Here is a 26,868-nt window from a genome sequence, read left to right as displayed (position 1 = left end):
TGGAACAGACTGTTTGGTATGAGCAGTTAGTACGTCTTTCAAGGCGCCATTCAAGGTGAAGTGGTCGGCAAAACCGCGCCCCCCCCCCCCCCCAGGGGAGAAAGGAGCAGAGGTGAGAAGAGTAAGAAATGAAAAGGCTGATTGTTGTGATCAGCCACAAATCCAGTGCCCCTACTCACCCTGGGATTTTCAGTGTCTGCTTATGAGTTGATGCTCCCAGGCTTGTCCTTGAAGCTCCCAGGCTTGTCCCAAGGTGCGGGGCAGGTTGCCCTAGAGAAGCGAGTACAGAGAGAGCTCTGGTCACCGGTTAGGGGAACGGTCTGGCCAGCGGGTGAGAAGATACTTTTGTCTTCTATCGTTTCCCTGTGACGGAGGGATAGCCGCGTTCGTTTGCCTGTGACGGAGGGATAGCCGCGTTCGTTTGCCTGTGACGGAGGGATAGCCGCGTTCGTTTCCCTGTGACGGAGGGATAGCCGCGTTCGTTTGCCTGTGACGGAGGGATAGCCGCGTTCGTTTGCCTGTGACGGAGGGATAGCCGCGTTCGTTTCCCTGTGACGGAGGGATAGCCGCGTTCGTTTCCCTGTGACGGAGGGATAGCCGCGTTCGTTTCCCTGTGACGGAGGGATAGCCGCGTTCGTTTCCCTGTGACGGAGGGATAGCCGCGTTCGTTTGCCTGTGACGGAGGGATAGCCGCGTTCGTTTGCCTGTGACGGAGGGATAGCCGCGTTCGTTTGCCTGTGACGGAGGGATAGCCGCGTTCGTTTCCCTGTGACGGAGGGATAGCCGCGTTCGTTTCCCTGTGACGGAGGGATAGCCGCGTTCGTTTCCCTGTGACGGAGGGATAGCCGCGTTCGTTTCCCTGTGACGGAGGGATAGCCGCGTTCGTTTGCCTGTGACGGAGGGATAGCCGCGTTCGTTTCCCTGTGACGGAGGGATAGCCGCGTTCGTTTCCCTGTGACGGAGGGATAGCCGCGTTCGTTTGCCTGTGACGGAGGGATAGCCGCGTTCGTTTCCCTGTGACGGAGGGATAGCCGCGTTCGTTTCCCTGTGACGGAGGGATAGCCGCGTTCGTTTGCCTGTGACGGAGGGATAGCCGCGTTCGTTTCCCTGTGACGGAGGGATAGCCGCGTTCGTTTCCCTGTGTGACTTCATTGGAGAGTGCTGTGCCTGCCTGACTTCATTCCCCTGCACAGTTAGTTTTCTTTGAGACGTTCAGTGCACGGGGTGGGGGCACCACACATTGTGGCAGGCACATGTAAGGCCCAGAGCTCTGGAAAGGTGCGTTACGGAGAATGAGAGTCGCAGCGGTGGCGCTACGTCGGCAGGGTTTCATCTCTTGTTCTGACTGAGTTTGGGGCAGTTTTGAGTGGTGAGTCCAGGTCTGGGGGGACCTGATAATGAGCCTGGGAAGGCTGAAGAGGAATTCGAAGGTCAGGAGAGGGGGCTCAGAAAGATTTCTTTCAGAATGGAGTTCCCATCGAACATGGGCTGTAATAGCTAGTGATGCTCTGCGTTCCACTGTGGCCTGGTAGGTGAGAACTACGGGCGAGTGGTCAAAAGGGGGGTTGTTTCCATGTTCAACATTCTCTTGGGGCATGTGGATAGCCCGTCCCATGATGCCACCACCTCCTTGTTTGGTGATGGCAATTCTAGGCTACGTCTACACGTGAAGCCTACATCGAAATAGCTTATTTCGATGTAGCAACATCGAAATAGGCTATTTCGATGAATAACGTCTACACGTCCTCCAGGGCTGGCAACGTCGATGTTCAACTTCGACGTTGCGCGGCACCACATCGAAATAGGCGCTGCGAGGGAACGTCTACACGCCAAAGTAGCACACATCGAAATAAGGGTGCCAGGCACAGCTGCAGACAGGGTCACAGGGCGGACTCAACAGCAAGCTGCTCCCTTAAAGGGCCCCTCCCAGACACAGTTGCACTAAACAACACAAGATCCACAGAGCCGACAACTGGTTGCAGACCCTGTGCCTGCAGCATGGATCCCCAGCTGCCGCAGCAGCAGCCAGAAACCCTGGGCTAAGGGCTGCTGCCCACGGTGACCATAGAGCCCCGCAGGGGCTGGAGAGAGAGCATCTCTCAACCCCCCAGCTGATGGCAGCCATGGAGGACCCGGCAATTTCGACGTTGCGGGACGCGGATCGTCTACACGGTCCCTACTTCGACGTTGTACGTCGAAGTAGGGCACTATTCCGATCCCCTCATGAGGTTAGCGACTTCGATGTCTCGCCGCCTAACGTCGAAGTTAACTTCGAAATAGCGCCCGACGCGTGTAGCCGTGACGGGCGCTATTTCGAAGTTAGTGCCGCTACTTCGAAGTAGCGTGCACGTGTAGACACGGCTCTAGTGTGTTAAGGTGTCTGTCCAGGACTTTCTCGTCCAAATCCGAGCATCTTCTGTGGTATCGGAGTGTCTGGCTGTAGCTAACAGATTCTCTGTGTGTTTGAGGGTTATCAGATTTGTGGGATGAGTGTGGTGATCCCGGGGTCTCTTGTACATGACTGTCTGTAGCGTTCCATTGTTGAAACTGACTGATATCCAGGAAATCAAGGCTAATAAGAGGTTAAAGGAGGCATGGTGGTTGTTGAAGTCATGGTGGAAGCCTATGAGGGAGTTTAGGTGTCATTAATGTATTTCAAAGTGGCCCACAAGGAGTGTATCTTGGCAGCAAGCCATCCTAGTAAACCATGGCGGTCCCTCGGTTTGGGCAAAGAGTTATTGAATGTGAAATGGCTGAGTGAGGATGGAAGGGATGAGTTTGGTGATGTGTTGGGGATGGTAGCCGAAGGGTGACCATTGTCTTGTAGATAAATCGAGGCAAGCAGTGATGCCATCGCTGTGGGGGGCGCTGGTGTGCGAGAAGGTGATGTGTATGGTGGCAAGGGTGCTGTGAGGGAGGAAGCCAGCCTGGTGTGGGTGCGTGGTTTGAGGACAGTTCTTTGAGTTGTGTTGTTCCATCAGGCAGGGTCCCCTGGCCAGGTTTGATGGGTCTGCCTGGGGTCCCTGGCCTGTAGAAGGTCCCTAGGGAGGGCTGGGGGGGATGAGGCTGTCAAGTTGTTTGGGGAAAGATGTGATCACAAATGTCCTGGCTGGGGGCGCTGTGGGGTGGGGTCTCTGAGCGCTGCATGGCCTATGGCGTGGGAGAGCCGTTGGCTGGCCGTGTTGCCGTGCTCACTGCGGTTGAGGACTGCGAGGTGCCCTTGTGTTGGGTTGGTCACTGGGATGGTTGAACTGCAGCGACTGTGGAGCTGTCCTCCCCCGCGGTGGAACTCCCCTGGGTGCAGGCTGGTCTACAGATGCTGGGTGCAGGTGCAGATGCAGATGCAGACCACCAGAGTGGTGGTGTGAGAGTGGCCAGGGGAGCGGAGCTGTTCCTTCCTTCCCCGGCAGTTTGCGAGCAAGAGTCCTTATGCACGTTGTCCGTCACAGCCCACGCCCGGCTGGCGTGACTGCCTCACGCCCTGCGCAGTGCTTTGCTGCTGACATAGGGGCCAGACTCACTGCGGGAGGGGGCCAGAGAGCCGGCAGTCTCCCCATGCTCCAGCAGGGAAACTGGGGCACCCAGCGAGGGGCAGCAGAGTGGGGACTACAACCCAGCTCTCCTGGCTCCCGGTCTGGTGGCTGGTGCCAGGTCATGTTGCTGTTGCGGGGCTGGAGGCCTGTGGGTGCACAGTCGGTGACTTGGGAGTCCCAGCCCCTCTGCCTCAGTTACCCCCACGCCAACAATGGCTTGCCCTGGACAGCCTGCACCTTGGGGCTTGTGGCCCGTCTCTCACCCTCCTCTTCCCTCCTCTCAGCAGCCACCTCTAACTTGGACCCAGAGAGCAAAAAAACGCCCCACTGCAAACTGCCATGGCAACAGCCTGTGAATGTGTTCCTGGCCGCGGGCCGCCCGCCCGGCATGGAGGAACTGCACCAGGAGGCGCAGCTGAACCTGCAGAGCTTGCTGCAAGGTACCGGCCCCGAGGGCAGGGCTGGGGCCACCGGGCAGGGCCGCGGCAGGAACGCCGTCCCCCTGGCTTGTGGCGCACCACGGGGGGGGGAGGGGTGCTTCATGGGACGGGGGCTATTACCACCCCTCCTCGTACATGGGGACACCAGGGAACAGGCTGACTCATTGCACTGAGGGGTGGGGCGCAGCTGGGAGCAGGTTGACCCATTACACTGGGGGGGGGGCGCAGCTGGGAGCAGGTTGACCCATTGCACTGGGGGGGTGCAGCTGGGAGCAGGTTGACCCATTGCACTGGGGTGGGGTGCAGCTGGGAGCAGGCTGACCCATTGCACTGAGGGGCGGGGGGCAGCTGGGAGCAGGTTGACCCATTGCACTGGGGGGGTGCAGCTGGGAGCAGGTTGACCCATTGCACTGGGGTGGGGTGCAGCTGGGAGCAGGTTGACCCATTGTACTGGCGGGGGGGGCGCAGCTGGGAGCAGGTTGACCCATTGCACTGGGGGGGCAGCAGGGAGCAGCCTGACCCATTGCACTGGGGGGGCAGCTGGGAGCAGGCTGACCCATTGCACTGGGGGGGCAGCTGGGAGCAGGCTGACCCATTGCTGACAGGAAGGGAGGAGGAATCAGACTGCACCATTGCACACAAGAGGAGGGGGAGCAGGGTGCAGCCTGACCCGTTGTGCAGAGGAGGGGACAGAGCTGCCCTATTCTCCCTCCCCTGCCCTCTTGTAAGACCAGGTCACGGCTGTGAGCTCTGTGGGCCGGTGGCCCGGCTCCAGCCAAGGTCGCCTGCTGCCCCCACGTCCCCCTGGGGTGCTCTGGCCACCTGCCTCCTCTGGGCAATTTAAAATGGCCCCGGGGTCCCCCCCCACTGGCAGCTCCCAGCCCACCCGCGCCCCACGTCTGCCAACACACTGAAGGGGCGGGAGGGGCGATGTCTCCACCCCAGCACCCCTGCAGCCAATGGGAGCTGGTGTTCCCCGCCCCCTCCTCCCACCTAGGAGCTGCTGCCGGAGGGGGTGCCCCAGCTGAGCTCTGCACTCCCCCTCCCGCACCCAGACTCCCTCCCAGAGCCTGCAGGCTGTACCCGAGCCCCTGCCCCCACCCTGAGCCTGCCGCACCCCCGCAGCCTTCCCCACCCCACCTCCCTCCCTGAGCCGCAGGCGGGTGGGGTGGCATTCAGGTGGGGATATGGTGCAGGCTCGGGGCATTCTGGGCACCAACCAGATTTCCACAAACTACTGTCCCTGCTGGGAATCAGCTGCTCCCCCCGCCCCCCCCCCCGAATCTCGTGGGATGTGGGACCTGGGAGAGAGACACGGGCTCAGCTAGAGCTGCTCGGGAACAGCTGGGAGCTCCTCTGGGCTCTTCTCCCTGTGGGGGCACAGAGAGCACGGCCCCCATTACCATGAGGGAGGGCAGAGAGCAGGGCCCCATTGCCGGGGGAGGGGCAGAAAGCAGGGCCCCCATTGCCGTGGGGAGGAGCACAGAGCAGGGCCCCATGGCCGTGGGAGGGGGCCAGAGAGCAGGGCCCCATTGCCAGGGGGGCAGAGAGCAAGACCCCATTGCCGTGGGAGGGGGGCAGAGAGCAGGACCCCATTGCCGTGGGGAGGGGCAGAGAGCAGGACCCCATTGCCATGAGAGGGGGCAGAGAGCAGGGCCCCCATTGCCATGAAGGGGGGCAGAGAGCAGGGCCCCAGTGCCGGGGGGGCAGAGAGCAGGACCCCATTGCCAGGGGGGCAGACAGTGCCTGCCCCACTGGCCCTTGGCCCAGCACTGGGAGGGGACCCCCGGACTCTGCGCTATGGCAAGCTCTTGTCTTCCAGAGGAGTATGAGGAGCAGTACACAGAGGCCAGAGTCACTGGTCAGACTTTCCGCTACGGCAGCCACCTGCCCCCGGACGTCCCCCCCGAGCCGTCTCCCCGGCCCCTGCCTGCCAAGCGCCTGGAGTTCGTGTTGATGGTGAGTGTGTCTCTGGCCCAGGGCACAGCAGCCTTCCTGGGGCCAGGGGCTGGGGGAGGTAAGGGTGTTGGCCGAGCCTGCCCTGGGCTGGGGGCCGCGGGGGGGGTGAGGGGCATCGGCCGAGCCTGCCCTGGGCTGGGGGCCACAGGGCGGAGGGATGCAGGAGGAAGGCTAATCCTACCCATGGGATTTGTGACTCAAGCCGTCACTCAGGCCTTCCCTGTGAGCACTGGCTTCCTCCCCACACGCACAGTCACCCCCCGCTCCCCACACACCCGCACTCCCGTCCCTCCCCTCCCCAGGCCTGGTAACGTCCCACCACGGCCTGGCCTCGGGACCCGTTTCTCTTGTTCCCTGGCAGCCTGCAGCCCAGCGAGCAAATGAGGATGAGGGCACCACGCTGGGGGTGAGGCCCCCAGAGCCCTTCCTGAGCCTGCCCACCACCCCGGACAAGCAGCCAGCCTGGACACGAGCCTTCCCACTGCCCACCGTGGAGGAGAAGAGGTGGCACCAATCCTGCTCCATCCAAGCCAACATTGTCCCCATCAACGTCTCTGGTAGGGCTGTGCCCTGTGAGCCGAGCGCTGCACTGGCCGCCCCAGGGAGATCCGGGGCTACCCAGCTGAAGGCAGCGCGCCCACAGCCAGTGGCCTGTGTCCCCACACCCCCTGGTGCATAGAACAAAATTTATTCTGCCCGTGGAGCGTTGACTGTGCCTCTTCCAGGCCACTGGGGATCGTGTGTAGGTGCATGGGAGGCAAGGGGTTAACCTGTTCCAGTCAGCTCCCCACAGCGGCACTGGGTTTCTGTGCCCTGCGCAGGGCAGCTCTGGGCAGAGTAAGTGCCACTGCTGCTGAGCCCTGGATAGGGTGGTGAGGACGCCCCAGAAAGCGCAATGGTTAGATAAAGCCAGACTGCAGTGATGTGGGGAGGCGTGGCCAGGCACGTGGGGGCGGGGCTGGGCTTGCAGAGGCGGGGTCGGACACGTGAAGGAGGGGCCAGGCAAGCAGAGGCGGGGCCGGGCTTGCAGAGGCGGGGTCGGACACGTGAAGGAGGGGCCAGGCAAGCAGAGGCGGGGCCGGGCTTGCAGAGGCGGGGCCAACCTGCAGCCACGCTGTTGGCCAGGCGGGCTGCAGGCTGTGAAGGGCCCGGATGATGCTCAGTAGCCAGGCCGAGGGAGGCTCCAGGGGCAGTTTGCAGGGCAGCGTTTCTGTGCTGTGTTCTTGCCCCTGTGTTTTACCCTCCGTAACGTCAGCCTTCACTGTGACACGTCATTGGACTCATCCCGTCTCGTCTGCGTCATCTCACGAGTGGCTCCCAGCTCACCAGTCAGTGTGTTCTGTGGTCACCTTGGTGCTCCCAGCATGGGGCGAGCCGGCCGTCAGCGCCAGGGAACTCCTGTGTTTGGCAGGAGGGGGAGGCTACAGGCCCCGGCTCCGGCTCTGCTCAGCGTGGGGCTTTGGCAGTACCAAAGTGCCTTGGTGTTAGAGGAAACGGCCTCCTCTGACCCCTTTGCCCTGGGTATTGCCCTGGCTGGGAGGGCACACGCCCCGAGCCCTCCCACTGCCTGGCAGGAGCTGGGAGAGCGGCAGCATTGGCCGCTGGAGGGGAAGGGGAGGCACTGTGGGGACAGGCTGCTGAAGTCCCTGCTGGAGTTGCATAAGGCCTGTGTGAAGCCCCCAGGTGCCCTGCCTGTCTGTGGAACGCCTGGAGCCAGGCCCTCAGCCCGAGCTGGGTGGCCAGAGCCCCTCGTGGGAGACCCCGCCCAGCCTGTCTGGTGCTTTGTCCCTGAGGACCCCCAGTTCACCTGCCCGGCCCCAGAGGCCCAAGCGGGGGTCTCGGTCACTACTGATGCATCACATCTCCATCACCTTGTCTCCTTTGTCTCCGGGTCCCCCAAGGCTGGTTCTCCCAGCAGCATGCGGCCCCCTCCCAGTCATCTACCATTGTCCCTCCATCTCTCCAGAGGCCACGCTGAGCCGCACGAGGGCTGGGAGCTGATAGCGGCAGGACGTGGCTCTCCCAGGTCCCGCCGGCCCCAGCCCACTGCCACGCGCAGTGTCTTTGTTTTGGCTACAGGGCAGCACTTCGACAGGCACGCGAGCGCGCGGCACTCCTTGTTTAACACGGAGACCGCGGTGAACCCCAAGTCCACGCTGCGGCGCAGACGGACCATTATCGGCTTCCCTAACCTCGCGCTGCGAGACCAAGGTGACCACAGCAGCTGCATGGCTGGGAGCGGGGCCCCTCGGGCCATGTCGCAGGCCGGGGGGGAGCTGGGAGTCGGGAGCCAGAGCCGCAGGGGGCTGCTTGAGCCGGTGAGCCGAGAGCAGCCCAGGGCTCCACACGGAGCTCTGAGATCCCTCGTCCAGGGGTCTGTCCTCCATTCCCTCGGCTGGCCCACCCCGGCCCAGCAGGAGGTTCCTGGGGCTGCACCCTGACATGCTGACCCTGATCTGAAGAGCAGGCCGGCTGGTCCCTCCCCGGGGGGGCCTGGAACGCCGGCCACGGCTGGGATCCCTGGCCTTGCCGGCGACCTGCCATGTGCCCATGGGAACGGCCCACTCGCTCTGTGGGCCCTAGGTGAGTGCCGGGAGGGTGCTGAGTGCCGGCCGAGGTGAGGGACGCAGCGGTGACCTGTGGGAGCCCAGGGCCTCCCCTCCCCCAGTTCCCGAGGGCCCTGCCTTGTAGAGCTGGCTCCCGCCTGCATGGGGGGCGCGATCGCTGGGAGCGTCACAGGCGCTGTTGCCAGGAAGCCGGTGCCTTTGTTTGGGGCTGTGGCGCCTGACAGCTCCTCGCTGCCTTGACGAGCAATTAGGGGCAATTTGTGCGCCGTTCGTGCTGGCTCCTGGCAGGGGAAATGGCAGAGCCGGTTCTCTGGCGGCATGGGCAGCTCCCTTCCTGAGTCCCAGCTCGCAGCCGGGATCCAGCCCCTCCCACCAGGCCAGAGGAGGCCCTGGGGAGCCTCCTGGCAGCACTCAGGCACCAGGGAGGCCAAGAGAACCTCGGAGGGCATATCCTGCACCCTCTGCACAGAGTTCCCGCTGGCTGCAGCCAGCCCCCGGCTCTGCTTCCTGCCTGGGCTGGGCTGGGCTGGGCTGGACAGTGGGTGGCAGGGGCTCTCCAGGCTGGGCAGTCACTCAGCGTGGAAGGGAGAGGCCTTGGCAGAGCTGTCCAGCGAGGGCCAGGGGGTGCCAGCTGGGCTGTGGCCACAAGCCGAGGGAAGGGGGCTCTGTGGGTCTCAGGACCTGTCCTGCTCCCCACGCCCCTCAGGATAACCACGTCATACTGGGCTGTGCAAGCACCAGGCCAGGCCCTGCCCTGGAGGAAGCTGGGGCTGGGACCCAGCCTGAGGACACAGCAGGCAGATCTGGGGCTGGTGCCTGCAATCCCAGGTCCTTCCCAGTGTGGGCTGCAGGGAGGTTCTCCCTCTCGCCGGCCATGCTGGGTCCAGCAGCCTCTATGCCAGCAGGGTCTGGGCTCCAGCCCATTGGGTGAGAGGTCAGCCCTGCCCCCCCCAGCCATGCGCTGTGCTGACCCCCAGCGTGGGCACAGTGCAGGCTGGCCAGGGCTCTGGGCCGGGCCTAGGCAGGCGGTGCCTGGCGGCTGGGGGGTGTCCTGAGCCAGAGCTCAGCCCTGTTCTCCTGTCTGTCCCCACAGGCGGCAGCAACGGCCCCACCTTCACGCCGCACGCCACCATTGTGGAGTCGGCCTCCTGCAGCTTCGCCCCGGAGGCTGCGACTGGGAGGAGCGCGCCCCGGCGGCCCTGCACCCCACGGCCTCCGGCCGTGCCGCTGAGAAAGACATTCAGTGACCTGGGGGAGAGCCTGCAGGCCCGCTGCTGCCAGCCCCCCGCCAGCATGGAGGGCACCGCCGTGGCCTGCAACGGCCCAAAGGACTCTGCCTTCTCCCCTGCCTGGAACACGGCTTCCTTCAACTGCCTGAGCCCAGCTGCCGAGGACACAGCATGTCCCTCCCCCGGTGGCCTTGTGGGGTCCCCAGCCGCGGGCTCACCCGAGCGCTGCAACGGTGCTGCCTCCTTCTTCATCGCTACAGATGAGCCACCCCAAAGCCAAGGGCCCAGCGCGCCCCCCTGCGGGGCTGCCGCGTCCCCGCTGGACACTGCCGTCTACCCGGCGCCCAAGGGGACAGAGGCCAAGGTGACCCTCCCAGCCAGCGGGACCAAGGGAGCCACGCTGCAGAGCCGGGCCGGCCCCTTCCGCGAGAGGTCGCTGTCTGTGCCCACAGACTCGGGCTCGCTCAGCTCCGTGGACATGGTGTACCCCGAGGACAGGAGAGGCAGCGGGACCTATGCCCTGAGCTACCCCAGCGCCAGCTCCGAGGGCAGCGCCAGCACGGACAACGTCTCCCTGGCCGTGGAGCCGGACGCCCAGCGCAGGTGCCGCTCCAAGAGCATCTCTCTCAAGAAGGCGAAGAAGAAGCCGTCTCCTCCCATGCGCAGCGTCTCGCTGATCAAAGACGGGCAGGCGGGAGGAGCAGAGGCCGGCCTCGCGCTGCCAAAGGAGCAGCGGCCCAAGAGCCTCTGCCTCCTCTTGGACCCCCCGGCTCCTGGGATGCTGCCCCCGGACGGCACAGCCGCGCCTCCTGCCGGGGACCCGGAGAGCGTGCCCTTCCCCCGGCACTGGTGCCTGCCGGACTGGAAGGCCGGCGATCCCTACCAGTCCCTGTCCAGTTCTAGCACGGCCACGGGCACCACCGTGGTTGAGTGCAGCAGGGCGCAGGGCAGCTCTGAGTCCCTCCCCTCCCCCTCCATTTCCCGGGCCACCACCCCCTCCCAGCTCTCGGCCGAGGCAGAGCTTAAGACCTCTTCCCCGGGGCGGCCTGCTGGGCTGATGTCACCCTCCAGCGGCTACTCCAGCCAGTCAGAGACCCCCACGCCCACCGTCCCCACCTCGGTGGTTCTCGGGCACTCCCCCCACCAGCCCGTCCGGGTGCGCCCGCTGGTGCCCGAGAGGAAATCCTCCCTGCCCCCTCCGTCACCCCTGGAGCGCAGCCCCAAGTCCCGGCTCTCCTTCGAGCTGCCCCTCAGGCCGCCCATGCACCTGGACCTGTCCGGCCTGAAGTTCTCGCTCAAGGGGAAGGCCAAGGTGAGCCGGCACCACTCGGACTCCACCTTCGGGCCCAGGCTGGGCCCCAAGACGAGCCCCGTCCAAGCCGTCATGCCTGTGGTGACCCAGTCGGACCTGCGCGCCGTGCGCCTGCGCTCCATCAGCCGCTCGGAGCCCGAGGACGACCTGGAGAGCCCCGAGTGCGCTGAGGAGCTGGCAGGCAGGAAGGCCAAGCCGCCCGTGGCCGAGAAGCCACCGCTGGCCAAGCGGCCCCCGAACATCCTGGCCAAGCCCCCGCCTCTGCAGGAGGAGTCTCCCCTGGGGTCGCCCACCTCCCCGCCCGCGCCGCCGGCCCAGGAGCGGGGGCTGCCGCAGGACATCTACCTGGTCATTCGCAAGGCCAAGGCCAAGAGGAGCCCGGAGGCCAGGAGCCCAGGGGAGCCCCCCTCTCCGCTGACCCCCACCCAGGGCTACCCAGAGGGCTTTTTCTCGGGCCTGCGGCGCCTGTCCCAGAGCAGCCTGGAGGAGGAGCCCCGAGGCCAGCCGGAGCGGAGCGGCCCCGTGCGCGGGCCCGAGGGGGAGAAGAGGAAAGCCAAAGTCCCACCCCCTGTGCCCAAGAAGCCCAGTGTGCTGTACCTGCCCCTCACCCCGCCCCCGCCCCACCTGGGCGCCTGCCCCGGCGAGCTCAGGCTGACGCCCAGCCCCATCATCACCCTGCAGGAGGACACCAGCTGCTGGGACCCGGACGCCAATGACCTGCTGGCACCCGGAGAGGCCATGGAGCTGCCCTCGAGCCTGCCACTCGCTGCCACGCCCGGGGAGGCTCCGGCAGGTCAGTGCAGCGGATGCTCTCTGCAGCATTTCCCCAGGGGGCGGGGGGTTAGGATGTGAAGCGCTCAGGCAAGCTGGCAGCCCATGCCAGGGTTTGGCCAGGGCACCCAGGGGTGCCCAAGCTCACACCTCCCATGGCCAGCAGGCAGAGCCACCTGCGCGAGGATGGGAGCCCTGGGTCAGGGCGTGTCAACGCCTGGCGGCTCAGTGTTGTGCTGAGTCTCGTCAGAGGCCGAGCACCTCCCAGGCCGTGTGTGTGTGCAGGAAGCAGAGTGGTGCACTCGTGCGTTCTGCTGTCGCAGCCCCCAGGGAGGCGGGCAGGGCAGGGGCTGCTGGCACTCAGCTGGGGAGGTGGGCAGGGGCTGCTGGCACTCAGCTGGGGTGGTGGGCAGGGGCTGCTGGCTCTCAGCCTGGGGTGGTGGGGTTTGGAAGCCTGGGGTTGGGATCCTCTCACCCCCCCGGGGGCCGGGCATCAGACTGGTTACCCAGCAGGGCTACCCCGGGCCCATGGACAGCTATGGGGGCCTCAGCTTGCTCTGAGGGGCTGCCCACGTAGCTCCTGGGAGTGACCCCCAGCTCAGGGAATGCCCCCCTGCCCTGCGCTGGCTCACGGCGCCTCTCCCCGGCCAGGGAACCCCCCGGAGGGAGGCACCAACCAGGGGGGCTGTGCGAGTGACAAAACGGCCGAGTCGATAGCGGAAGAGGATGATGAGGTGTTTGTGACGACCCGAACGACGGAGGATCTATTTACTGTCATCCACAGGTACCGGCCCCCCAGCAAACACCCTCCAGCCGGCGTCTGCTCAGCCCGGGAGTCGGGGGCCCAGCAGGCAGTAACTGGGCTGGTCTCTGCAGAGCCGAGGCCGGGGCTGGGGCTGCCCATGGAGCTGCGTGAGGTCTGTCCCAGCTCTGAGGGCAAACAAAGCCCCGCTGCCGCTAGGGCTGCCAGCCCAGACCCTGCCCCACGCAGGGAGTGCCCAGGCCAGACCAGGGCCATTACTGGTGGGATGCAGCAAGTGGGAACCTGAAAGGAGCCCTGCACCCAGGGCCTGTGGGGAAGGTCCCTTTGCGTGTGCTCCACCTGCTAAGCCGGCGCCTCCACGGCCACACCAACCACGGGCTTCTTCTCTCCGTAGGTCAAAGCGGAAGCTGCTGGGCTGGAAGGAACCCAGCGATGCCTTTGGCAGCCGGGGGAGTTCTCACTCCACCATGAAGAGCCCAGCTGGGCTCCCGGCCAACGAGGGCCCGCCAGCGGGGGGCGGCCCCAGCAGAGCCACCAGTCGCAATGAAGACTTCAAGGCTCTGCTGCAGAAGAAGGGCAGTAAGGCCAGTCCAGGGACTCGCCCCTCCGCTGCAGAGCTTCTCAAGAGCACAAACCCCCTGGCTCGGCGAGTCATCATGGAGTTTGCCCCCGAGCTGGACCACGCAGGCAGTGCCAGAACCCAGCCCTGACCTCCCAAGTTCCCCACGGCCCGCGTGGGGCGGACACGGCGTGGCTGGTAGTTTTAGGCTGGCTCTTAAAAGACCAGCTGCAGCTGCAGGGACCGCTCCCTCCCAGCCTGGTGCCGTGAGCCCATCCTCTCCTGCTGGGGTTTGCAGAACTTTTCCCTTCCCTCCCTGGCAATTGCCACTCTTCTTCCTTTCTCCCTGGGGATTGCATCCGACCAAGGGTAACTCCAGAGCATGCCCCGGTGCAGCGGGCTCACAGCATCATCCCCAGCGGCGATGGGCTGCAAGGAGAAGGCGGGCGTACGCCACCCGCATGGGGCCGTCGTCGTGACACGTACCGACCGCCCTCCTGCTCTGGGGTGATCTGCAGACGGGCTCGCTCAGCCCCACTCGTAACCAGGCAGCTGCTCAGTCGCTTCAGCTGTGGTACTTGAAATGGCTGTGGTAGTGCAGTGTTGACCCTGTATTTTCTCGTTCGTTTGGCCTTGTTCTTTGAGTCCCCCGGACAGACCCCCATGTGGAGAGCTGCCAGCGGCGCAGGCCGGAGCGCCAGGTAGGACGGAGTTTGCATTGGAGGGGCTGAGATGCTTCCGAGCCAGGGTTCCCCGAGACCGGCCCCAGCGCCTCGCCGGCCGGGTTCTAAGCTGCTGCTGAGAGCTTCTGGCAGGGCTGTCACCGTGATGCCGCTGGCCACCCCCAGGAACGGCAGGCAGAGAGCTGGGCCTGTTTTCAGCCAAGGGGCGGGAGCAGCCAGGAGAGAGCACTGGTGTTCGGAGAGGGCCTGGCCCAGGGCCTCAGAGCGCTGACCCCAGTGGTTGGCTCTCCAGGTGCAAGGGCCCACGTGCTCTTTGCAGGGCCAAGGCCTAAAGTGGCAGGTGCCTGGGCCAAAGTGACCCCGGGTGTAACGTGGCTACCCCGAGGATTCTGCTCAGGATGGCTTTGGCCTGGCTGGCCTAGCGCAGGAGCTGCCTTTCTGCCAAGGAAACCTGCAGCCTGTCGCTGAATAGCCGCAGGGCCGACCTCACGGGAGGCACTTGGCCAGCCGGGGGTAAAGCAGGTCGTGTCTCTTGCCTGCCCTCAGCCGGACCAGGAGTCTTCGTGGCTGGTCCCTCCAGCTGGAGATAGTCTAGAGAGGGTGGGGTGGGGGAACCATGGCATGGCACCCAGCGCCCCGGGACCAGGCCAGGGGTTCAGCCCAAACCGTACTGCAGCTGCCTTGCAGAACACAGACAGGCACTGTCTCTCGGCAGGGCCCAGGCATGGCTTACTTCCCTTCGTAAGACAAACTCATCTGCCTGCTCCCGGCCTGCCCGGCTTCCCTGTGGGCTCCCCGGCTTGCTAAACGCCTTTCCCCTGCATGCAGGTCAGCTGCTGCTCGGTGGAGCTATGCCAGGGCTGAGCCGGGTGCCCGCGGCCCTGTGACCAAGAGCGTTGTGCACGTGCGCTGCTGGGCCACCGGCTCCGTGCACACTTGTCACGCGTAGAACGTGGCATCTGCTCTTGTGACAAAGGGGCACAAATCCCAGCCGAGTCGTGTGCAGGCTGCCTGGCAGCCGTCCGCGCCCCCCGCCCCCGAATGCGGTGACAATCACTAAAGAGCCGAGGCCAGGATCTGCCCCCCGCGCGCTCAGGCAGGGCCCAGCTGCTTCGGATTCTCCTTGGTGAGGGGTTTGCTCTGACCCCTCCCTGGCTTTAAGGTAAATTCCCCTCTCCCAAGCTTGCTCCTGCTGTGCTGCCCTGGCTCAGATACATGACACCTCCAAATCCCACCTGGCTGTCCCAGGTCCTGTCACGGTCCCCATCCCAGCACAGTGCTGGGAGCTGCTTTGCATTCAGCCCTGAGTGCTCGTGGCCAGGGACTCGCTCCGTAAAGCAAAGCTCCTGAAGCGTTCCCGGCACCAAGCTCTGTCTTTGCTTTGCTGAGTTATCGCCTGGCCGGGAAGCCATAGGGAGAGGCCATCTGATCTGATCTGCTGTGGTCCACAGAGCTGTCTGGGGGCAGGGAGGGGCTGCGGCTGTGGCGGGGAGGACAGGAGTAACAGGCGTTGGGCCTCTTGGGAAGTGCCTCATGGGGATGGTAGCACCAAGGCCAATTCATGCTGGAAATTGTGTGATTCCTGAGTCACCAGTTTCAGGCATCCAGCCAGAGAGCAAACCAAGCCAGTAGCCAGCCGCAAGTAGGGCTGAGCAGGGGCCTCGCCACCAGAGCCCCCTGCTCAGCCTAGCAGCAGGACTTGGGAGGGGTTTGCTGGGTCCGTTCCCATGAACAGTGCCACACACTTGCCTTGCACTCTCCTGGCTCTGCAGCCCCACAGGGCCAGCTGCCTTAAGGAATCCCATCCGTGACGCATCCATGCGGCACGCAAGGTCCGTGCCTGGCACCTTCCCATCAGCAGCTGCAGCAACATGGGAGAGGCAGTGGACTGTCCTCACCGGCTTGTTTCAGCTGTGCTAGCGACCAGGCTGCTTGGGGCGCACAGGGAGCTGCTGGTTGATGACTACGGGGCGAACAATGACTTGACGCTTCACGGAAGCATTTTGAAGAAAACTGGACTTTGCCTCCTGGTGTATTCCTCTGTATGCCAATCTGCTGTTCTGTGCGAGCCTTCGCACCTGGGGAACGGGCCCATCCCAGCGAGCGAGTGCCCGCCGACCGGCTGGGGCAGACCAGCCCTGCCCTGAGCCTCCTGAATAGAAACAAAGGCCTTCCCTTTGCAGTGTGATGGTACAAGGAGGACACTGCAGCTGGCCACTGATTGCAGGGCCTGATCCAGTTGCACTGGCGGTTGGCACTGGCGCTGGTGGAATAGTGCAAGGAGCTGCACTGTTTTCACCGACTAGGCTGCTAGCGTGTGTGGGGCTGTGGCACTGCCAGTTGGTGAGGATCTGAGAGCCGGTGGGAAGACACTGCCCACTCCTGGGTGGTCACGCAGGGGAGGGTCCCCTCAGGTAGAGATGCCACTCTGCTGCTTGAAAGGTTTCCGCAGTCTGATCAGAGCAGGAAGGGTACCATGCGACTTCAGTCACACCCCACGAATAACAGCTCATGTCCAGTCACAGTAACCAGCTGGAAATCTTTGGTGCAAACCAATCAGCAAATCTTTGTGAGCCGCAGAACCCCTGGAAGCAACCCAGGAGGTGCTTGTGAACTGGCAAAAGGGCTAAATTCACAATGGCTCATTCAGCCAGCTCCCCCCATGCTCCCGGGATCTGTTCAGAATCAGGCCATTCCCACGAGTTCTCAGGCAGCTCATCTGTCGAGCGGGCATGGAAAGAGAGCGAGCAGATGTCGCCAGCTGCACAGCATGTGCCGGGGCGGGGGTGTGTACCACAGGGGCACTGCAGCGAGCAGGGGCATCAGCTTTATGGCTCATGAACATCTGCGGATTGTAACGTGACGCGAAAATCCCACTCTGCTGGGAGATTTCAAGCCAAACGGGTTTCCTGGCTCGCCGGTTACCCCCTCCTTGCTGTACACATGAGTGGGGAGCTGGGTCTCCCCTCGCCCAGGGACGTGCTGGTGGAGAAGCACCAGGCTCTCTCATGTTTACACCTCTGCCTTTATCCCAGGGGAAGAACTACTGGCCCCTTTTCACCACAAGGACTCGGTGTTTTGCTGTCAAGGAGGGTCAGCTCTTCATGCTGCCGGTTCTGCTCTCTCTGATTACATGGTACTCCTTCTGTTGTCATGGATTTGCAGAACTTAAGCCTGTAATTAACATCCAGGCTGAGAAACTCAGGAAAAATTGATCATAAAGATTTCGAAGCTTCACTGTTGTTTCTTCTGCATCTGCCAGCAGTAGTCGCCCAGCTGTTAGCTCCACAAGACTTCAGCTGCCGCTGGGGCAGGGGATTCTCCCAGCTGCACAGCATCCGTCTCCCCTCACCCCTGGACTCAGACCCCCCTTGTGCATGGAGATGCAGTCAGTGGCCCGGAAGGACTTGGAATGTGGCTGGCCGAGTTGCTTACGTCACGTGAAGCGAGGGAAGCCATTGGCTGTGCTCTGCCGGACAAGCGCTCTTGCTGCCAGGTCTCAAGTGCCACCTGTGATCACAGCCGCCATGTCCCTGCGCTCAGACCCGTCGTGCCAGGGGCTTGTGCTGCTCCCATACCTGGCTTATTCACCTGGTCTCCTTCACATTGGGGCCAGGGCTTGAAATGTGGCCCAGCTACAGGCCTGTGCCTAAGATCTCACCCAGCCCTGGAGCTCCCTGTTGGATTTGCTAGCTGGCTTGTCCAGGGCCAGGCCTAGAGCCACTTCCCTCTATGTCAATGCTAATCTCAGGCACTCCCCCGTGGTATTGTTCAGGAGTATGGCAGCAAGTCAGCATCCCACTGAGGCCCAGGTCTGCCTGCAGCGAGAGCCCACTTTTATTTCAGTTGCCCTCCAGAGCGGTGTCTGCTGTAGGGTAACGGGCTGGACCGGAACTCAGATTCCTCTCGCTCCCATGTGGGAACGTTCCCGCTTTCCCCAGTCGGACCAAGAACAAGTCCTTGCCCTTATAACATGCTGTTGACCGATTAGAATGTAGTCTAAGGTCCTGTGGTATTCCCGCTCAGGTCCAGTGGCTGGATCTGTGGCTGCAAAAACCAGCCCCACCTGGGTTCCAGGCCTTGAACAGTTTGTGCAAAGTTGTTGCGCAATGACCCTCACAGATGCCTCAGCATTTCCACACTTGGCTCTAGGCCTGAAAGAAACGTTAAGCCTTAGTAGAAGCAACATGTGTTCAGGGAAGTGTTGCATATTGCAGGGTAAAATCTGAATGCTCAATACACAAATCACATGGTTAGCTGCAGAAAGAGAAGCTGCTGGCCAAGCTAGAACGCCAATAACCGTGTATAGTATTGCACACGATTGCTCAGGAAACAGACGCTACCCCCAGCAGTTAGCGATGGCTTTGCACGACACGAGGGAGGAGTGATTTTTTAGATTGTAAGCATCCTGCTGGAAAGGGACTTTGCAAAGCGTTTCTAATGAAAATAGCTGCTTCAGAAAACAAATCTGTCCTCGATTCTCTTCACTATCAGAAAATCACTTTAAAAAATGAAGTTTGAATCTCCACATCCTGGCCTTAAAATCCCTGCTTGATGTCCTGGCTCTAGCAAAGTCACAGGGCGGTCTGCCCCAGACCTCCGGGGGCCAGGGTGTCCCACTCCAAATGCTTTAACCGAGAACACGGCTCTTGTTTGTGCCAAGTTCAACTTCTGCACCTAAGATGGAACAGTTGCTTTGCCAATCTGGAGCACTGCAGGGGATGAACTGGATAGGTAGGGATGGATTTCCTGTACGCCACCTGCCTGAACTTAGACAAAATTCTCTGGCTGGTTCTGTGCAGCAAAGATTGAAGTAAGCCCTAGAGCTAGACAGAACTTTTTTGTCCTGAGTGGGCCAACCATGGGCCAGATGAAAGAATGTGAACTATTTGTCTGTTATGCAAACACCCCTCTCCCCTCCCTGCGTCAGTGGCCTCTTTTGCAATGTCAGCCCCGTCTCTGCCCCTCTACAGCCCTTGGAGATGGCAAAAGCAACGTTTTTTATATCTCTGAATGTTGTACTTTTTAACTATTGCAAGCTTGGTAAACTCCAATAACTGTCCCACCCACCCGCTGTGCGCGTGCATTTCTTCGCCAGCCTTTGCCTGCACAGGGACTAGTTGAGCTCCAAGAGGGCAGGGAGCTGGAGGGGTCAGGCATTTGAAACAGTGGAAATGTTAAAACCCTATTAGTTTCTGGCCCAGTCTTGTCAGGTGCACTTGTGTGAAGCCCAGTGGGTGGCAGGGCTCTTCAGGGTGAGCTGGGGGCAGTCGAGGGTCCAGTGTGAACTTAGCTACCCGCACACTCCAGCCACAGAGCTTCCCAATTCTCCTGTCCTTTGCTCCACTTCACGGAGGGAGAAATTGAGATCCCATTGGCCGCGGTCGGAAGACAGGGTACTGGGCTTGATGGACCTATGGTCTGACCCAGCGTGGCTGTTCTTATGAAGCAGCCTGGCCAACACGGCTTAGGGCACATCTGCACCCAGGTGAGCCCTGCTCATGCTTGACTCTGGTCCCAGGACTCCTCCAGATGTCTCCCGAGGACAGAGCACACTGCAGGCAGCCAGCCCAGGGGCCAGCAGTGCCCTTCCTGCCTCTCTGAGCCTGCTTGCCCTTCCATTGCCTGGGTGTGATGCAGCCCCCAGCCACCAGGAAGTGGGAGAGATCCTGCCTTGAGGCTGCCTGAGCCAGGAGCTCTGCCGGTTCCCCTCTGCTCTCTGCCCCTTGCTCCCAGACCTCCCTGCCCCTTTTGACACCTGGGGCTGAGTGCATGGGATGCCCAGGCTCTAGGGCCTATCTGGGTGGCGAGAGGGACCCGGCTCCAGAACTTCCTTGCGACTTCCAGGGGTGCAGTGGTGGGAGGGATAAGGACTCCCGGGGCGGGGTGGGTGCTGGAGCACACTGCAGACAAAGCCCTGGTGCTGCACTTCCCCACACAGCTGGCAGTAGCCAGGCAGCCTGGGGGCTGTTTAAAGGACAGGATCTTTGGCTGAAACCCTGCAGCTGGATCCCTCACCACCCGCACTCCAAACCCTGGGGCCCAAAGCTCTCATGCCAGTTGCACACCAGCTGGAGCCTCCAACTCCCACGCCTAGGCGGAAGGAAGCAGGTCGTTGGGGGGGTGGTCAGAGGGGGTGCCGCACACCAAAGACCTTAACAAGTAGGCAGCCCCAGCGGGCTCCGTGCTGGCTGCTTCAGGAGCTTTGTCAGTGAAGCGGGAGTCATACCGTGGCTGGGGCTGCATGCTGGGAATGGCTCCTGCATGGGGCTGGGCCAGGCCAGATGCTAGGAGCCTGGGAGAGGGACTGAGGCAGTGCCTCCCCTCACTGGAAGCGGTACGCTGCAGGGGCGGTGAGCTGCAGTGGGCACACGCACACTCAGGCCCTCCCCGTCTTGCTGCAGGCAGGTATGTGTAAGCCAGTTTGCAAAGATGTGGTGCAGCCCCCCCGGCCCCGCCATTTCTCTCCCAGCTCGTCATTCTGACTTGCACTGCGTGGCACACCAAACCCCTCCCCCCCCAGCACTGCCTGCCTGCCAACAACATGCCAGCTTCCCCCCCACTCCTAGCACACACCACCATTTATGTCATGGTTCTTTGGGAGAGCAGGGGCCCAGCCAGGCAGTGAATGCAGCCAGCAGAACTGTCCCACCACGTTCCTCAGCCCTGCGGGTGGGTGGCAGCTTGCTGGGTTGTGGTTACTTTGCCCTTTGCACTGCAGTGTGCAGGCAGCACTCCAAGGTCAAGCATGGGCCGGGAAAGTCTTCCTTGTAGGGTTAAAAGCCAGTGTAGACGCTCAGCTAGGGGGGTTCCCTGACCCGGGTCAGCTGATCAAGTCCCACTAACCCTCAGCTTATGCTGCTGCATAGACATAGCTGTCTAGTGAGTCCATAACACAATTCAGCATCCTGCATGCACCTCACGCATACGCATCTCCAACGGCCCACGTGGGGATGGTCCTGGGCATGTGGCTATCGCCTAGGCCAGGACAGAGCTTGGCTGTGCAGGGCCTCCCCACACCATGCACCATCTGGGAGCAGCACAGACAGGGTGTGAGCCAAAGCCCCCTGAGGGAGACTGAGCAGTCCCCAGTGCACTAGACTTGCTGCCTTTGGGAGCCCCAGGGGAAGCAGTGACCCTGCAGTGGATCCCCAAACTCCCAGAGTTTAGCCATGTCCTGGCAGCAGCACGCTGGGCCTGCAGGGGTGAGCCATGCGAGCCACCCTGCTTCTTGGTTGCAGCCTATGCTTTTCCAGGTGTGCCCCTCCCCACCTCTTTCCAGCAAGGGACTCTGTCCACTCCCACTGCTGCAGGTGGACATGGGGCAGAGAAGGAACCAGCCTGGGGGCAGACAGGGCATGAAACCAGAGCTGAACTGAGAGCCAAGGGGGGAGATGAGTGATGCTCCCACTCTGCCCCTCATGGGAGCTGGCCTGGGCCCTGTCATGCACCCCAAATGGGCCTCTGGACCACCACTCAGGACCACTGTTCTGTACAGGTACACGCTGCCCTCTGCTGTACAGAACCATACCTGCTACGCTCACACTGAGCAGGAGCCTCAGCTACTGTCATCTAGGGCAGAGGACAACTTTTTACATGGAGCTCTACATTTTGTCCCTGCGATTAGCAGTGCTCCCCCCTCCCCCGACCTGTCTAACATAATCCAACCCAATGGAAATGTTGGTTATGTTCATACGGGGAAAACCCTTCAGCACGTGTAAGAGAAGTCGGTGGACTCTAGAACTGTTATTAATGGGCACACAAATGCTAAGCCAGACATACAAAGGGTCACCCAGTTCCACGTTTGTAACGAGCCGGATGACGATGGAGCGAGGCTGTTCTCAGCGGTGACAGACGGCAGAACAAGGAGCAATGGTCTGAAGTTACAGAGCAGGAGGTGTAGGTTGGATATGAGGAAAAACTACTTCCCCAGGAGGGTGGTGAAGCACTGGAATGCGTTGCCTAGAGAGGTGGTGGAATCTCCATCCCTAGAGGTTTCTAAGTCCTGGTTTGACATAGTCCTGGCTGGGAAGATTTAGTTGGATTTGATCCTGCTCGGCAGGGGCTAGAAGGGATGACCTCCTGAGGTCCCACCCAGCCTTAGGAGTCCATGAGGCTGTGCCCCGTTTATGATAATAAATTTCACGTTCCTACCCCCCGGGGCCCACCCCCCCACTTTGCACACCCTTGTCCTAGGGAGCTGCCCGGTGCTGTATTGATCCCCCCAGGCAACAGCTACCCTGGCTCCCTGATCAGGGCTGGCCTTTGGTAACACAGGGCCTGGCTTCCAGGGGCGGCTCCCGGCAGCAGGTCTGCCGGACAGGGGTTGCTTGTTGCAGCCCTGGCCTGGCGCTGCCCCGCAGGCACAGCGGGGAGGCGCTGAGCCCTGGCCGGGACGGGGTAGTGAGGGCCGGTCGTGCGTTGGGCAGGGGCTGGGCTCCACCTCCGAACTCTCGTCCCGTCCCGTCCCGTCCCACCCCGGGGAGCCAGGGGACACCGCGCGCCCGCCGGAGCCGCAGCCGGGAGGCGCCAGGCCCAGCAGTGAGCGGCCAGCGGATCGGACGCACCACGGGGGCTGGGCGGACCGAGGGGCGGCCCGCGGGCTCCCGCAGAGCCGGGCCCTGCCGCACGGGCCGGGGCCGGGGCCGGGGCCGAGGCCGGGGCCTCCGAGCCTCCGGAGCCCCCCGCAGGCGGAGCGCAGGGCGGCTCGGGCGTCAGGCGAGCGGATGTGCCGGGACTCGGGACTCCGCCCTCCCGTTCCCGGCCCCCCCCGCGGGTACCGGAGCGATGGGGGCGGGGCTGAGACCCGAGCCGCCCCACCCAGCTGTGACCGTGCGCCCGTCGCACCCCGCGGCACGCCCGGGGGGCGGGGCGGCCGGGCCACGTGGGAAGGACGGGGGGCCGGAAGCGCATGGTGGCCTGGGCGGGGCGCGAGGACAGCCCGGCTCGGGGCACTGCGCATGCTCAGTTCGGTGCGCATGCCCCGTGCACGTTAAGCCGCTGGTTGGGAGCGAGCTGCCGCGGAGATGCCCCCCAAAGGGAAAGGGAGCAAGGGGGGGAAGGGTGAGCGCAGGCGGGCGGTACCACCGGACGGGGGGAGGAGCCGGGGCGGGCGGTACCACCGGGCGGGGGCGGGGGTCACGGTCACTAGCTGCCCCGCTGGGTGGTGGGGGCGGCGGACGCTGCAGTCCGTGGACGCGCGGGGCCCTTCGCTAGGCCGGGCCTGACCCTGCGCCCCCGTCCCTGCGGCCCGGCTGACGCCGGCGGTTTGTTCCCAGGCGGCGGCGGCGGCGGCGCGGAGAAGCCGGTCCCGGCGCCCAAGGGCGGGGGCAGCGCGGTGAAGGTGAGCGGGGCGGGGGCTGTGCCCATGCTGCGGGCGCCCCCCGAGTGCTGGGGCTGGGTGGGAGCCGGGCGCCCTTGCCCGCGCCCTTCCCTCGCCTTTGCCTTTGCCTTGCAGGTGAGACACATCCTGTGCGAGAAGCAGGGCCGGGCCCTGGAGGCGCTGGAGAAGCTCAAGGCCGGGGCGCGCTTCAGCGAGGTCGCCTCGCAGTACAGCGAGGACAAAGCCAGACAGGGGGTGCGTGTCCCGGCCCGAGGGCAGGAGGGGCTCACCGCCCCTTCCCTCTGCTGGGGGTGGCGGGCGTCTTGCGGCTTCAGCCCAGCCAGAGGCCCCAGGCGCTGCCCAAAGCAGCCTAGTGCTGGGACGTCTTCCACCTTGGCGGGGAGGGGCAGGACCTTTGGCTCCGGCAGGCGTAGGAGGGGACTGGGACTCTGGGGAATGCACCAAACAGTCCCCTGGTCCTGGGCAGTGGTATCGCAGCGCTTGGCAGATGAGCGAGGTTGCATTGGGAAGTCTCTTCTGGACTCCTTAGATCTCCTGCTCCTCTCCCTTCCCTGATATACGAGATCTTTGCGTAGGTCATATTTCTCCACCTGCCCCAGCAGTTTGGTTTTTCAGGGCAACGCTGCCCCTGAGGATGGTTTTACATTGACAACCTTCCTGGGAGGGGAAGAGTAATCCACACAGGCAGAGCCCGTCGACAGGACTCTCTCAGTAGCTCTTTACTCCTCAGAGGAATCTGCACCAATTCTTTTAAAATTCTCCTTACACTATTTTAAAAGTCTGCAAAATTCTGTCTCTTGTCCAAGCAACTATATAATCATGCCAGTTTCGATTATTTTAGTAAGATATTACAAAGTACCTATCAGTAAGCATGTCTGTAACGACAGAGATCATAGCAGCAGTCAGAAAAGCTAACTATGTTAAGAACTTTCAGGAAAGGGATAAATAATAAAATAATGAAAATCATAGTGCCACTATATATATCCATTATATGCCTATACCTTGAATACTGCGTGCAAGAAGGATAATTAGAAATGGAAAAGGTACAGAGAAAGGCAACAAATATGAGTAGGGGTATGAAACAGCTTCCATAGGTGAAGAGATTCAAAGAGAGGGCTTTCAGCTTTTGTTGAAAGAGACAACTCGGAAAACACCTGCTGGAGGGCTATAGAACCATAAATGGTGGGGTGAAAGTGAGTTAGAAAGCATTAAATGCCCCTTCACATAAGAAGAGAGGTTATCCTACAAAATTAATAGGCAACAAGTTTAAAACCAGACAGGACGCTGGGCCAGATGGATTTTTGGTCCAATTCAGTTTGGCCATTCTTACGCTCTATTTTATGTAGGTATTTTTTTCTGCATGCATCACTAGTATCTGAAAGTCTTATCCCATGCACATCTGTGCACTAATAGACAGCTGTGAAGTTCAAGGTTCCAAGCCCTGACTAGAAAAAGATCTTGGAGTTATCGTGGATAGTTCCTTGAAAACATCCACGCAGTGTGTAGAGGCAGTCAAAAAGGCAAATAGGATGTTAGGTATTATTAAAAAAGGGGTAGAAGATAAGGCAAGGAGTATCTTACTGCCCCTATATAAATCTATGGTATGCCCCCATCTTGAATACTGTGTACAGATGTGGTCTCCTCACCTAAAAAAAGATATCCTGGCACTGGAAAAGGTTCAGAAAATGGCAACTAGAATGATTAGGGGCTTGAAACAGTTTCCATATGAGGAGAGGCTGAAAAGATGGGGACTTTTCAGTTTAGAAAAGAGGAGACTGAGGGGAGACATGATAGAGGTATTTAAAATTATGACAGGTGCGGAGAGGGTGAATAAGGAGAAGTCATTTACTTATGCCCATAATACAAGAACTAGAGGACACCAAATGAAATTAATGGGTAGCAGGTTTAAAACTAATAAAAGAAAGTTCTTCCTCACTCAGCACATAGTTAACTGGTGCCTGAGGAGACGGCGAAGGCTAGGACTATAACAGAATGTAAGGAAGAGCTAGATAAAATGCATGGAGGTTAGGTCCATAAAAGGCTGTTAGCCAAGGGTAGGAATGGTGTTCCTGGCCTCTGATTGTCACAGGCTGGAGACGGATGACAGGAGACAAATTGCTTGATCATTGTCTTCAGTGTCTTCCCGCCCCGCCACCCCCTTCCCCCTCCAGGGCACCTGGCATTGGCCACTGTCGGCAGACAGGCTACTGGGCTGGGTGGACCTTTGGGCTGATCCAGTGTGGCTGTTCTTATGGAAAAAAAAATTACTTATTCTTAAAAACTCCATCTCTTGGATTTCTGTCTGATTTCTCTGCTTTATAAAAATGCTTCCCAGTGCAGCTCTGTGTGTGTGTGTTGCATGGGATTCTCAGACCTAGCCCTTTTGGTTGGCTCTTTCAGGGGGACCTAGGCTGGATGACCAGAGGTTCCATGGTGGGGCCTTTCCAGGAAGCAGCGTTTGCCTTGGCAGTCAGCAGTGTGGACAAGCCAGTGTACACAGACCCTCCCATCAGAACGAAGTTTGGATACCACATAATCATGGTTGAAGGGAGAAAATAAAATGGTGAATTTGACGCTGACTGTTCTATACACTGAATAAGAACTTTCCAGCTGATTTGTTGTGGGTGGTGTTAGGATTGGAGGGGTGTGCAGGATGCCCATGTGTAGGTGCATGCATATAATCTGATTGGTGATTACGTCTAAACCATTAACAGGTGTGTTGTGAACAAGACACGAGAAGTCATTCTCCCGCTCTACTCTGCGCTGGTTAGGCCTCAGCTGGAGTATTGTGTCCAGTTCTGGGCACCGCAGTTCGGGAAGGATGTGGAGAAATTGGAGAGGGTCCAGAGCAGAGCAATGAGAATGATCAAAGATCTAGAGAACATGACCTATGAAGAAAGGCTGAAAGAATTGGGCTTATTTAGTTTGGAAAAGAGAAGATTGAGGGGAGACATGAGAGCAGTTTTCAGGTATCTAAAAGGGTGTCATAAGGCAGAGGGAGGGAACTTGTTCTTCCTTGCCTCTGAGGATAAAACAAGAGGCAATGGACTTAAATTGCAGCAGGGGAGGTTCAGGTTGGACATTAGGAAAAAGTTCCTAACTGTCAGGGTGATCAAACACTGGAACGAATTGCCAAGGGAGGTGGGAGAATCTCCATCACTGGAGATATTTAAGAAGAGGTTAGATAGATGGCTTTCAGGGATGGTCTAGAGAGTGCTTGGTCCTGCCATGAGGGCAGGGGGCTGGACTCGATGGCCTCTCGAGGTCCCTTCCAGTCCTACTCTTCTATGATTTCTTTCATGCAGTTTTACCCCAATCTACAGATGATAGACCTGGCAGAGTGAGAGTCAACAGAGACAAGTTGGTACCTAGCAGAGCACTTCTGGGTAATGTCTTCAGGCATTGAAATCCTCTTTGGTGTGTGGGGAGATTCTCACCACATGAGAACTGGAGAGTTGGAGTAGCTCTTCTCCTGGCTGCTGAAATGGATGGGCTGACCTATTGGAATAATATTAGTAGACTTCATGTAAAATCCATGGAAAAAAGTCTTGTAGGGACAGCATAGGGTCCCTGAAGAAAGCCATTTTATCAGCCTAGTTTGCCCAGTAAAATCCAGATGTATAATTTAACCTTATATTGTACACCTAGAACAGGCGGTCTAAAGAAATAAAGATTTCCCTGCAGTGGATTTGTCAGCTCTCTGAGAATT

General features: G+C 61.0%; 2 protein-coding genes across 9 annotated transcripts in view; both read left to right on the top strand.

Annotated features, from left to right (window-relative positions):
- Window positions 1–18,883, top strand: part of NHSL2 (NHS like 2) — a 78,696-nt gene extending 59,813 nt beyond the window's left edge. For 2 of the 7 annotated variants that reach the window (XM_075007761.1, XM_075007765.1), the window contains exons 2-8: window positions 3,818–3,973; window positions 5,796–5,932; window positions 6,294–6,489; window positions 8,012–8,143; window positions 9,593–11,833; window positions 12,463–12,595; window positions 12,969–18,883. In XM_075007761.1, the coding sequence (XP_074863862.1) occupies window positions 3,818–3,973; window positions 5,796–5,932; window positions 6,294–6,489; window positions 8,012–8,143; window positions 9,593–11,833; window positions 12,463–12,595; window positions 12,969–13,284 (3,311 nt within the window). In that variant the 3' untranslated portion in view covers window positions 13,285–18,883. Of the gene's footprint in view, window positions 1–3,817; window positions 3,974–5,795; window positions 5,933–6,293; window positions 6,490–8,011; window positions 8,144–9,592; window positions 11,834–12,462; window positions 12,729–12,968 lie in introns of all 7 variants that reach the window. The other 5 variants (XR_012647287.1, XM_075007762.1, XM_075007763.1 and 2 more) reach the window with 5 other exon arrangements.
- A 3,896-nt stretch (window positions 18,884–22,779) lies between these two features.
- PIN4 (peptidylprolyl cis/trans isomerase, NIMA-interacting 4) lies at window positions 22,780–26,868 on the top strand. 2 transcript variants are annotated; one of them, XR_012647338.1, is made up of 6 exons: window positions 22,780–22,879; window positions 23,095–23,159; window positions 23,274–23,393; window positions 25,560–25,722; window positions 25,874–26,128; window positions 26,465–26,868. XR_012647338.1 is itself a non-coding variant. In XM_075007979.1 (4 exons), exons 1-4 carry the CDS (start codon window positions 22,843–22,845, stop codon window positions 25,716–25,718), a joined length of 381 nt encoding a protein of 126 aa, XP_074864080.1. In that variant the 5' UTR covers window positions 22,780–22,842; the 3' UTR covers window positions 25,719–25,732. The 2 variants fall into 2 exon arrangements, 1 of the variants encoding a protein (XP_074864080.1); XM_075007979.1 differs by lacking the exons at window positions 25,874–26,128; window positions 26,465–26,868 and having other exon boundaries at window positions 25,560–25,732.

The sequence above is a fragment of the Carettochelys insculpta genome, chromosome 13 (genome assembly GCF_033958435.1).
Source record: "Carettochelys insculpta isolate YL-2023 chromosome 13, ASM3395843v1, whole genome shotgun sequence".
NCBI classification, from domain to species: Eukaryota; Metazoa; Chordata; order Testudines; family Carettochelyidae; genus Carettochelys; species Carettochelys insculpta.
The sequence above is the reverse complement of the archived record's forward strand: the minus strand, read 5'-3'. Positions and strand labels throughout refer to the sequence as shown.